We start from the raw sequence: 13236 nt of genomic DNA, 5'->3' as shown, positions 1-13236 counted from the left end.
AAATCAACCTGGGACAGCTAATCGCCTATCCAAACATTGTTGGTAATCTGCATCCCTAAAATAAACCCTTGTAGATGGAAAGATGTTAGTAATTTCTGGCCACATGTGGCTTCTTCCCTGCTCTCTCCACTTCGAAAAAGAAAGTGAGCCATTGGCAAGAAAGAAAGCATCTAATGCAGAACACATTTCCATCCTCTGATTTCTCCTCTTCCAGCACTGTCCCCCCACCTATGTAAACGAAATTCCTTTGCGCGGTCACGGCAAAGAAACATTAATTTTTGATTTGAGTTGTGATTAAAAGCAACACAATCAAAAGAGTGAAATAGTTTCCACTGAAGCAATGTCATTTTAAACCAAGCCATGGTATGGCAGGAGAGAGTGTGGTCTCTGGGCTTAGGTGTGGGCACTAATTGCATTTCTGTCTCTTATAAGCTCTGGCCTTGTGCTGCTGTTCCTTAACCTGAGTCCTTCTCCTTGGTGGTAATAGAGTAATAACAATGCCTTCTTGATATGGTGCTGTGAGTGCTAAACAAAGTGTCATAGATAGAGCACACATTCTGTGCTTCTCCTGGGAGCCCAGCATGTGGTGGGAGCTCAGCTGTGATGGTCACTTCTCTGCAGAAAAGAGGGCATCCACCTCATTGGCTGGGGCATGCCTTGGTCTCTCCTGGCAATGTCCTTGATCACTCGTGTAGCAACGAGCCTGGGACTTTGGGTCTTGGCTTCTATCATGACCTGGGCCATGTCTTGGAGGGTCTTATGACAGGAGCAGAATTGTTCTTACTCCCTTGATACAGTGCAGTGTTCTTTGCGGCCTTCTCTGAACTGTGGTATCTTCCATCCCTGCTTACTTCATTTTGCACAAGCGAGGTGGAAGTGAAGACCTGCCTTTGCCAAGGCCTGGGCAGTCAGATGCCTCCTGCTGGCCCCTCACTTGGCCCCACTGAGAACTGTCTTCATTCAGTGAGCCACAGACTAGAACGGGGAAATCTTTTCACACAGGAGCCACCAGGTGGGATGGATGCTGAACAGATATGGACTTGTGTGGGTGTTGGGTGAGGTGTGGAGGGCGGGTCCCTGCTGCTGAACATTGATAGCACACCCACTTGTGGGTACCCACTGAGTTCCGACTTCAGTGAGTAGGGGTCTAGCATAATCAGGAGACTGGGCAGTAGCTGGTTCTGGGTGGGGGAGATTTGAAGAAAGGAGCTCATTGGGAAGCTGTGGGCCCAACCAGTGCCCATGGGCCCAACCAGTGCCCATGTACACAACCCGAATTGGTGTACCCAACCTGAGTCCATGTGCCTAACCCATGCCCATTACGCAACCCACACTTGTGTGTGCAACTCACACCCATATGCACTGGGAAACTGAGAGCAGCCTGGGGTAGGGGGAACGGTCATTGGTAATCCAGAGCAAGTGCATTCTTCTCACTGATGCCCACTCCCACCCTTCTGTCACCCTCAGGGTGAGGCATTCACAGCCCTAGGGTATCACAAGACATTTGAGTCAGGTAGGCCTCAGGATCTTGAATGCTTTTTGCAAGACAGAGAAAGCAGAGAGACTGTGTCTGATTTACTGGCTATGACATGTTCACTAAAGATTTGTTCTCAGGATTTTTTTTTTCCTTCTCCTTATTCTCAGGTTAGCTAAGGGTATGCTTTTCTAATCAACTGGAATATTCACTAATAAAACCTCCACAGATGCAGTTTTTTCTTTGCTCGGCTAGCCTCTTTCAACCACAAGGTGCTCTTTTGCCATTTCATTAGTAAAGTCATTTTGAAATGTAGGTGAAACCGGGAAGAGAGTCTGAGGTCTTCCCACATACTTTCTTGGTCCATTTAATCAGTACTCCAAGTTTTGGGTTCATTCTAAAGAATCCTGGAACGCTAGAGGCAGCATGAACAACATGCTGATTAAAAGTATCCAGTCAGACAGGGGCTTAAATTTAGGGTTAGTGACTTTGGGCACATCAGCCCCATAAGCCTTAGTTTTATCATTTGTTAGATGGGGGGAATAATTGTACCTTCCTTCTGGAGTTGTTAGGATTAATTGAGGAATGCATGCAAAATTCTTAGGACAGGCTGGACTTGGTGGCTCAGCCTGTAATCCCAGTACTTTGGGAGGCCGAGGTGAGTGGATTGCCTGAGCCCGCGGGTTTGAGACCAGCCCGGGCAACTTGGCGAGACCTTGTCTCTACAATAAATTAAAAAATTAGCCGGGCGTGTTAGCGCGCACCTGTAGTTCTGGCTACGTGGAAGGTTGAGGCAGAAGGATGGCCAGAGAGCCCAGCAGGTCGATGCTGGGATGACCATGAGTGTGCCACGGCACTCCAGCCTGGGTGACAGAGCGAGATTCCAACTCAAAAAAAAAATATTCTTAGTACATGTCCTGATAAATCACATGCTTTTATAATTATTAACTGTTATTATTTAGTTCAGGTTTAAGACTTGCTTCATGGAGTGTGAATAGAAGCCTTGAGTTACCAAAAAGAGGGGCTTGGTAATTTTGAATTCAAGAGAATTCAGAGGATGTAGAAATTATCCGGTGAGCAGCATCTAGAAAATGATTTCCAACTCCTTGGGACTTGTCTGGGGCTGGCCAGTCTTGGAGGAGAATTGGCTGTAACAAGGATACTCTGTGTTTAGTGTGTTCACAGTTTATAGTGACTTTACTCTGATTTATCCTCATCAGTAGACACTGTGGAGCCATCACTAAAGGCTCTGGTCCATGGATTAATTATAATGTTAATCCAGGATCTATAGGGACAAAGGAAAGAGAAGGTGTAGTTGGTGGATGGGGTGTTTTTCCCTTTCTGCTGGGGGTTGCACCGAGAACTGTAGCAGCCAGGTACCATTTGAGGAGATGTGAGGAGAGATCATATCGTGGATTTATCTTTTAGGACTTCACCGGGACTTGCTCTCATCTGTCGGGAAGTCAAAGTAGATTTTGTTCGTGTTGGTCTCCTCAGTTGATAGAACATTAGGAGTACCTGCTAGTGGGGATTAGTGGTTGATTAGTGGTTGACAGGATATTAGCAATACCTGTTGTCCAACCACTGCAGAAACCCAGTCATAGGTACTCCTATGTTGAGGCTTGATATTGATGTATAACACACCCAGCATGACAATTCTTTACTGGCCCTTTACCAAGTGTACATGCATAGATGTTGTTTGTCTTGTTTGCAGCACCCAACTTTAAAGGAATTTTAGATCTTTGGATGTTAATAAATGAAACCAGTAACTTTCTCTTTAAAGAAGAAAAAAAATCAGGTTTTTTTTTCCTTTGAATATTGAGGGCTATAGCATTAGATTATATGGATTAAATTGGATTATAGGATCCCCTACTTAAAGCAGTGTATAATATTCTGAGCCACTGAATTTTTAAAAAGAGAAATATGATTTGGATTTTGAAATTTATCTGAGAACTTTTATGGTGCCTGGTGGCAATTCTGAGCTACTATTAGACACTACAAAAAGGCCAGGTATGGTGGCTGACACCTGTAATCCCAGTGCTCTTGGAACCAAGATGAGGGTCACTTGAGGCCAGGAGTTTGAGAACCAGCCTGGGCAACATAGCAAGACTTCCTCTCCACACAAAATAAATAAAAATTAGCCAGGCATGGTGCTCTTCAGGAGGCTGAGGTGGAAGTCTCATTTTAGCTCAGGAGCTTGAGGTTGCAGTGAGCTATGATCGTGCCACTGGACTCCAGCCTGGGTGATTAAGCAACACCCTGTCTTTTTTTATTTTTAAAGACACCACAAAACTAGGGGGTTGAGTCAGCAGCAGAACAAGGGATGGAGACCTTGGTTTTTGTGGAAAAACTGTGCCTTCTTTTGCTTTCTCTTTGCCTCCATTTCCTCCTCCACCATTTCAGGTGAAAAGCTTGTTCTAAATGCTTTTTCTTCCCCTTCTCTCCTTGTCTTCCCCACCATCTCTAGCACTGAGGATGAAAATAAAAGAAGTGAAAAAAGAAAATGGTGACAAAAAGATTGTCCCCAAGAAGAAGAAGCCCCTGAAGCTGGGGCCCATCAAGAAGAAGGACCTGAAGAAGCTTGTCCTGTACCTGAAGAACGGGGCTGACTGTCCTTGTCATCAGCTGGACAACCTCAGCCACCACTTTCTCATCATGGGCCGGAAGGTGAAGAGCCAGTACCTGCTGACGGCCATCCACAAGTGGGACAAGAAAAACAAGGAGTTCAAGAACTTCATGAGGAAGATGAAGAGTCATGAATGCCCCACGTTTCAGTCGGTGTTCAAGTGATTCACCCGGGCGGGTTGGGGAGGGAGCGCGGGGTTGGGGGGGTGGACGCGGCAGGGGTCAAAGGAAGACCCCAGCCCCGGGGGTCACACACACACTGCTCCTGTCAGTAGTGGACATTGTAGTCCAGTTGGCTTTGTTCTTGCAGTATCCCACCCCCTCCCCTCCACACCCATGCCCAGACCCCAGATAGCTATGGCTGGCAAGGCAAGGGCCATGTAGAGTAGGAAGGCTTTTCAGTTCCAAGGCAGGTCCTGGGCCAGAGGGATGCCAGCCATTCTTACTGGAGGTGCAGCCACAACAAAAGAATATTTTTACCAGCAAGAAAAAAAAAGTGGGGGGAAAGGATTGGACAAAAAATGAGGGACAGCAGCAAAAATGAAAATGAAATTTTGTAACTTGTTGGAGTGGGTCTATTGGCTGATCCATGTCTCTGGAGCTAGAAAATCCTAACTCTTGGTAAGTCATGTTGCTTTTAATTTTAGAATCGTTTCTCTTTCTGTCTGCTTTAGAGAGAAACAGACACATGTCACGCTTAACGATTAAGGTCAGTTCCAGAAAGTCATAGGTGCAGAAGACAAAAACAAGTGCATTATCAATAGTGACAACAAACTGGAAGATAGTCATCACCTGTATTGCCTGTAGTCTTCCCATGGGCTTGTCTCTGGATGTGGATTGACTTGTCTCAGGTGCCCTGTGGGTGGCAGTTCCCAAAGGCCCAGGGTGTGACCTTACCTCAGACATACGGAAGGGCGGCCGGAGCCCCACCAGAGTGTAAGGGAAAGCACAGTGGGCATGAGAGAGATGGCAATTTTCAGACTGAGAAGGCGATGGCTAGTGGTTTTCAAAACACATAGTCAAAGAAGAAAATACAGTCTTTCTAGAACAGTCCAACAAGCTGTGAGTCAGGGTGAATTGTGAAATTAGGTGACAAGCCTGGCATTCTTGCTTCATCTGTTTGCTTGTATCACAATTTTTAAAGATCAGCAACAAAAGCCTACTTTTCAAAGTTTGAAAGAAAGTCTACCATGAGCCTTCAAAAGGTGTGCTGAGACAGGGTCTCTTGATCCAGTCAAGGCTGCTTCCCAGAGGAGAGGCTCTCTCACTGGGCATTTCCAGTGGGAGGCGGATGTGCCTGATAGCAGGGCTGGGTGGTCTCCTTCCCAAGGCGTTCTTGGTTGCCCTACTATCCCACACAACCCTAACAAAACTAATTGTGCTTTTCGTTCTTTTATTTGTAAAGAAACAGATTCCTTTAAACTTGATTGCCTATAAAACAAAGAAATTCAGAACAACCTAACTGCCTGACCTTCTGCACATTTTACCTTTTGTTTCATTTTTGGAGAGGGAAAGTTGACAGAAGTGTCTTCATCCAAGCAGAGTTTCAAAAGCAAAATATCTATGCATTTTTTTCTCAAGTACCCTAAAATGTTTCTCAAAGCCCTTAAGTTTAATAAGTGATATACGTAAACTTTGTTCACTTAGACAGCTTCACTCCACTTGTCCAATGTATAAGAAGTAGCTCTAAAAAATTAATGTTAATTTCTTCCTCCAAAGCCTAGTTCTTAATTCTCTTTACCACCTCGAGGCCTTAGTGATTCTTCCCTCCTGGCGAATGTTTATACCCAACCTGGATCCTGCAGAGAGGCTGTAATGTGTCACTCCCATGCCCCTGGCCAGAAACAGTGGAAGAGTCTGTTGACTTTCGAAGACATCAGTCTGAAAATCAGCATGCCCATCTAGCTGCCCACCTGAGGTTTCCTGTTATAATTAACCTCTCACAACTAGTGGTCCCCTAATTTTTACCCCCCTTTTTTTTTTGGTTCTCTCTGACCTTTAATCATAAAGTGTTAGGGACCTTGTGTGATTTGCCTGTAATTTTGGATGATTACAAAATGTATATATATATTAGTTAATTAGAAATTATCTACTTTCCTGCTGTCAAACTGAAGTTCAGGGCAGGTTCATGAGTGCATGGGTCTGGGTCTCCGTTCTGATTAACTCAGTATTTCAGTGCTCATATGTGTCTGCTCATTTTGACAAAGTGCCTCATGATAGGCCCTCTCTCCAAGACTGGGTCCCTAGTAGAGGAGTTCATCTGGGACATCAGCAGTTACCGCAGAGTGTGGAAGAACAGGTGGCCCGTGCTGTGCAGCTCTCTAAATGGGAATTCTCAGGTAGGAAGTGATATCTTCAGAAGGAGTTCAAAATAAGTGGAACATGTGAATTGCAGCACAGGTCTTACCACCCTTCAGAATCCCTGATTTTGAGTTTCACTGTATAACTTTAATGGAGATGTTAGACATATACCAGCTTTGTCTGTATCACATCAGCAATTTTAGGACCTAAAGGAAGGCTATCTATGGGCTTAAAGCTGCATTATCACCAGCCTTTGTTTTTCTCATCAGAGTATCAGAACCAGTGTGCTGCCTCAGTGGCTTGGTCATTGGTTTCCAAAAGAGGAGATCTCTATGTGATTTTGTACCATCGCAAGGCAGGATTTGTAAAGCTTTAAAATAATCATTCTGGATACTGTCCTGGGAGGCCATTGGCAGAACTCAGCTAAATCTTGGCAGAATGCTTGTAGTTATCTTAGAAGATAGAATGGAGGTGAGGATTCCAAAAATAGTTCATTTAAAAAATACCCGGTGTCTCACTTGGCTCTTGGTGCCTGTGTGTGAGCACCAAGTTCTCCCTGAGCAGGATCCGATCAGAGCGTCAGTTTGTATCTGGCTCTGCATATTACAGCAATCTCGTTTCCCAAACCGAACATCTGTTTTTCCCATCAGACGCCCAGTCACTGGTTGCTCTGTTGTAACTTCATCAATGTGGTGGCTCAGGTGACCTGTTTCAGAAGAATACCTCAGGCAGCTTCCACAGAGTGATGTGCTGGCCGTAGGGACCTGTCACCAGCAGATATGTGGGACACAGACGAAATTCCTGTCTCTTCTAGTTCTTTTGTGTAGTACTCCTCTTTTAGAGTCTAAATCTTTTACAAAAGCTTTGAATACTGTGAAAATGTTTTACATTCCATTTCATTTGTGTTGTTTTTTTAACTGCATTTTACCAGATGTTTTGATGTTATCGCTTATGTTAATAGTAATTCCTGTATGTGTTTTTATTTTCATGCTTTCCCAACCATGTATCAATATTCACTTGACTAAAATTACTCAATTAATCAATGATAATGTGTGCTGTGACTTTTTTCCACCCAGTCATACATTCCTCACCTTCTTCTACTGCACACGTACTTCCCCCTCCTCTTGGGTTTTCTTGTCCCTGTTCAGCAGCTTTCAAATGATAACTGGGTGTGGGTAGGCTGAAGGGGAACTTGGGAGGCACTGTAGGCTACCCAAACCCTCCGCCGCCCCCCACTTACCATCTGCTCCTGGGAATGACTTCCAGAAGTGTTTCTCCTGGCTGTGTGTGTTTCAGATCAGAAAGAAGCTTAAATACTTGCTCTATAAAAACGTAGTTTTCAGTCCTGCCCAAGTTTCTTTTCCCTGTTTCTAGTTTCAGATGCTCTTCCCCCTCCGGCCCAACTCAGCACTAAAATTACCAAATAGAATTTGAAAACTTGTTTGTATATGGAGTCTTAGACCCACACGAGACCCACCCTTTCATTTAAGATGAGATATTGCCAGGATTTCTAACTAGTTTGAGACCCCTAGGTAACTGCCTTGCTGGGATTAAAACACAGGACTCCTTAATCCCAGTTGTGTAGACATAACATCTGAATTTCCTGTGAACTTCTCTTTGGGACCCAAGCATTGTACTTTACTGAGCCCAACCTGTTCCGTATGAGGTTATGTGCTTCTTGCCTAGGTACTCCTTCCATGTGACTCTTAATTCTGTAAACAATTACAGTGATAAATTCATGGATGTAGGTCCCTGATCTAGGGCACGTCCAAACTCAAGACAACTGGCAAAAAGTGGGCGTGTTGCCGTCACCCCAAACCACACACAAGCACAGAGATACTTTTTAGGCATAGTATGAGGACTTGTAAAAATTCTATCTGTGGAGGCAGCTGAGCTTCATCTTCGCTAGCAATGATGATGCACTAGAGAAAAAAAAATTCTATCTGCTTTGGTGTGAAAAGATTCTCACATATGAATGTACCTGATGGATGAAAGTAAAATGCTAGCCCAGCCAAGGAAAATATTGGCCTTTCTTTTTCGTCTCCTTTGATTAATAAGAAAGAGCATTTCTTTTAGGCTGAGTGTAGATGTCATTGTCACCCCCATTGAAGCCCCACCACCGTGACCCATCATTTCCTTTTTTTGTTTGTTTGTTTTATTGAGTTGGAATCTCACTCTCTCGCCCAGACTGGAGTGCAGTGGCCGCTTCCGGCCACCGCAGCCTTGACCTGCTGGGCTCTGGCAATCCTTCCGCCTCAGCCTTCCAAGTAGCTGGAACTACAGGCGCACGCTACCACGCCCGGCTAATTTTTTGATTTGTTGTAGAGATGAGGTCTCACCAAGTTGCCTAGGTGGGTCTCGAACCCATGGGCTCAGGCAATCCACTCACCTCAGCCTCCCAAAGCACGGGATTACAGGCTGAGCCACCGAGCCCAGCTTCCTTTTTTTTTTTTTTAAAAAAAAAACCAAACAAAAACAAATTAGCAAAAGGATGGGGAAGTGTGTGCAAAAGGATGGTGAAGTGTGTGCAACTCCAGGGCAATTCCAGCTGTTGGGGGTGCCTGAGGTTCAGGACTGCTTGAGGTTTGTGCCTCAGAGATGCTGGCAGCTCCCAGAACAGCAGACTTGTCCCCAAGCTGTATGGCACCTGTGCCTCTTCAATGAACAACACAGATGCTCTCTGGCCCAGGGGCAATAGGAGACAAAGGACACAAAGTTAGGTTGGTCTTATCTTTAAGGCCATCTGCCCACCTTGGGTCTAGAAGTGCCAGCAATTCGCTTTTGCTCCTGAGGAAGAGACATCTGTACCAGCCATCCACTAGCAATGGAAGGAATGAAGGAGAACCGTTCTTGAGCTTGAGCATATGTGAGTACCCCGAGGGGAGCTTGCTGACATGCAGTTCCTGGCTTCCACCCCCAGAATTTCCCCAAGGTTTGCAACGGACCCCTAGATTCTGAACCTTGAACTAATGTACTCTTTCCCAGATGTAAGCAGTCCACAGGATCTTACTTTGCAGAATATTCTCATAGGACATGCGGTAGCTTGGGATGAGGGACTGGAGGCTGTTTTGGTATCCTTCTTCCCTGACCCCCAATCTGAAGCCCTTTCTGAAGTTCTGAGTTATTCTTACTAAGCATCAGTGGATAGAGACAGTCAGGTGCAGGAATTAGGGAGCCCTGGCTCTTTCCTTTATAGTTGGGTATATTTGGCTCTCCAAAGGGTGCTTCTCAGACTTTAATATGCCTGTGAGCCACCGGGGATCAGTGTGAAAACGTGGGTTCTGATGGGGTAGGTCTGAGGTGGGCTGGAGGTCTGCATGTCTAATGAGCCCCGGGTGAGGCTGGGGCTGCAGGTCCACAGAGCACCTTGGAGTAGGGAAGCTCTCCTGGGCAAGTAAGAAGGGCTGCTGAGTGAGAAGGGTCCTTGTCCCTTGTAATCATGCCATCTATGGGAGCCACATAGAGAACCCATCTCCTAGGGACTCAAATATTAACCATGCTTTGGGTAGGAGAGAAAATCAAACTGAGAGTCATGTCTGGGGTTGAGTCTTCTCAACTCATTTATTTGATTTCATCCCTGTCCTAGACCTTAAGGAATGATTCTTTTCCTTCCAAATCTATTATGGAAACTCACAGATCCCTTTCTGTGCCCCTCCACCAGCAACCTACAGCATTCCAGGCTGTGCCTTTCACCAAACTTCCCAGCACACCCCACATCCCCAGACTGCCAGGGGTTGGTGGCGTTAACCAACTGGTGGTATTTATCTGAACATAACATATAAAGTTATATGGGAATTTGACAACAGAATTGGCACTTTTCATGTTCCATTTGCTCACGTCTGGGCAGTTTCAAGCTCAGGTGATGGCAAGAGCCTAGAAAGGGAGGGGAGCTGAAGCCTTTGGAGGGGAAGCCCAACTCTGATAAACTGGGGACAGCCTGCTGAGGGGCTGATTTACTGGGGCTCAGGCAGCAGGAATTTCTGTCAGCAAAGGCTAAGGAGGCTGCTTTCTGTAGATTTGGAGACGATGGGTACCAGAACAAGCTCCAAATAGGAGCAGAGAGCTCCTGTGTCTCTCTACATCTGTGGACTATTTAGATAAGAAGGAGCTGTACTTAATCATGAAGAGAGTTGTTTGCTAAACTAAAGGAAGGGAAAGTTGCACGTGTGTGTTTAAGGAGAGAAAGAGGAGGTGGAAGGAAGGAGAAAGGAGCCAGCAATTTTCCACAGCTGAAGCCCCAACAGTGGTTTTAATTAGGATGACCTTGCCATCACCTGAGCGCTAGGACTGGCAGATGGGGGGTGGTGGTGAAGACCAGCTCAGGCAGCACAGGCACATAGGAGGATACCATCCTTGGGATTCCAGCTCAGCTTTGCTGTGGGCAACTGTGAGCTACTCCCTTCGCTGCAGTGCCTGAGTCCAGGGTTCCTACAGCTGTGCTTTTGGAAGCCTATCCACTGGTTGGCCAGGTGGGATTCAGGGCCAGAGCTTCTCTGAGATCCCTGAGTACCAGGGCTTAAATATAAATAAAGCAATCCAAACTTAGATCTGCACACTAAATTTCCTCCCAAGAGAGAATTAAGAAAACAGGAAGCCGGGCTTGGTGGTTCAGCCTGTAATCCCGCGCCTTTGGGAGGCTGAGGTGAGTGGATTGCCTGAGCCCACGGGTTCGAGACCCGCCTGGGCAACTTGGCCAGACCTCATCTTTACAATAAATCAAAAACGCGCCGGGCGTGGTAGCGCTCGCCTGTAATTCCGGCTACTTGGAAGGCTGAGGCGGAAGGATTGCCGGAGACTAGCAGGTCGAGGCTGCGGGGACCGGGAGCGGCCACTGCACTCCAGTCTGGCAGACAGAGTGAGACTCCAACTTAAAAAAAAAAAAAAAGAAAAAAGAAAACAGGAGATCCTACTAAATTGCTTTGTACATGATCCAATCTCATTTTCACTTTTTTTTTTTGAGACAAAATGGCACTTTTTTGTCCAGGCTCAAACCCCTAGGCTAAAGTGAACTTCCCTTCTCAGCCTTCTGAATAACTAAGACTATAGGCATAAGCCACCACACTGATTATTTAAAAAAAAAATTTTTTTTTTGTAGAGTTGGGGCTTTCACTGTGTTGCCCAGGCTGGGCTGGTCTCAAACTCCTGGCGTCAAGTGATCCTCTTGCCTCAGCCTCTGAAACCACCATGAGCCACCACACCCAACCTCGTGTATACTTTTTTTTTTTTGAGTTGGAGTCTCACTGTCGCCCAGACCGGAGTGCAGTGGCCGCTCCCGGCCACCGCAGCCTCGATCTGCTGGGCTCCAGCGATCCTTCCGCCTCAGCCTTCCAAGGAGCCGGAACTAGAGGCGCGCGCTACCACACCCGGCTAATTTTTTTGATGTATTGTAGAGACGAGGTCTCGCCTGCCCAGGCGGGTCACGGACCCGTGGGCTCTGGCAATCCACTCACCTCAGCCTCCCAAAGGTGCGGGATTACAGGCTGAGCCACTGAGCCCGGCTCGTGTATACTTTTTAATGATTCACACTAATATCCACTGTCATTATTTGTACCTGAAATAGATTGAGGGCGGGGAAGTGCTTTAAGGGCCTTAGTTTCCATTTTTGCTGCTTAGTTCTCCAAGTTTATGTAGATCTGCATGATTTTGACCAGTTGCCTAGATGATTAAGCCTATAATCTGAAGAAATGAAAGGATCACATGCCAAAATCTAAGTGCCTATTTCATAATGTGGCCCAGGGACAACTGGGACGAGTTCTACAGAATTAACTGGATTCTTCTGGGGTCAGTACTGCCTCCCAAGGTCGGCAGCTGAGGCCACTGGGAATGCAAATATGGCTGCTACTCTTGGCAGGTTACTTAACAACTTCTAGCAGCAAGACATCCCTCTGCAGAGTGAATCAGGCCCCAGCTGGGGCCGGGCTTAGGGGAGGCCCAGGGCCCCAGCAGAAGAGGAAAAGGAGGAGGAAGAGGCAGCTGGTAGTTGACTAGAGGAAAAATAAACACCAGCATGTAAATTGCAATTAACATCAGCATGAAGCCCTGCTAGCTCTGCCCCTACTTGCCAGGCACTGCCACTGTAGACTCTGCAAACTTTCAAAATTCTCTCGAGCTGTCTTCCCCTGCAGCACCAGAACAAATGACATATGCAGACTGGAGGTGGGTGACGAAAGCATCCTACAATGGAGACAGAGTGGAGACAGGCTGGAGGTACACCAGGACCCAGAGACTTGCATTTATTTTCACTTAACTGATGGAAGGAAAGAATTTACCTTTCAAGCCTGAGGAACTAGCTTGACTGTATCAGGGATCTTGATGAAGGAAAAAGGACAGCTGGTGTGTCCTGGTCAGTTTGACTTGCAGCAAAATCTTTCCTGAGCCCTCTTCCTTGTGACCCTACGTCTGCTCTGAGCTGAAGAAGACAGCTTCACGCTGGGGACTTGTCTTCTCTCCTGGTCTGCACATGTCTCAGCAATCCCGGGACCAAACCTACTCACAATTTCCCTCCCGCCTGGTGGATGGAAACAAGCTTGTTGAGGAGAAGTGGTTTCCCCTGCAAGGGAAAGAGATCCAACTTCCAAGTCAAGTCAAATAAAACTTATGTTTCACACACACACAAACACACACATGCATGCACATACAAATATGTGCCCAGGGAGCGGGTCACCGCTGTCACCACTCTGTCCCGGAAGGACAATTTATCTACCATGACGCAGGCTTCCCTGACCCTCGAACTTGTCACTCTGGTTCTTATATCTCTGCTCTGTGTTCTGATGATTGCTGTGAGTAGCCCTGCGAATGTTTGTTCTCATGTAATTGCTCGTTTCCTCCTGAAATTT

General features: G+C 46.3%; 1 protein-coding gene across 1 annotated transcript in view; it reads left to right on the top strand.

Annotated features, from left to right (window-relative positions):
* The window catches only part of SFRP1 (secreted frizzled related protein 1), a 42723-nt gene extending 37204 nt beyond the window's left edge, over nt 1–5519 (top strand). Inside the window, exon 5 of the mRNA XM_021711275.1 lies at nt 3942–5519. Within this exon, the coding sequence (XP_021566950.1) occupies nt 3942–4264 (323 nt within the window). The 3' untranslated portion in view covers nt 4265–5519. The remainder of the gene's footprint in view (nt 1–3941) is intronic.
* The last annotated feature ends 7717 nt before the right edge of the window (nt 5520–13236 follow it).

This window comes from Carlito syrichta, unplaced genomic scaffold, assembly GCF_000164805.1.
Source record: "Carlito syrichta isolate Samal-C Ts95f unplaced genomic scaffold, Tarsius_syrichta-2.0.1 Scaffold301971, whole genome shotgun sequence".
NCBI classification, from domain to species: Eukaryota; Metazoa; Chordata; class Mammalia; order Primates; family Tarsiidae; genus Carlito; species Carlito syrichta.
The sequence above is the reverse complement of the archived record's forward strand: the minus strand, read 5'-3'. Positions and strand labels throughout refer to the sequence as shown.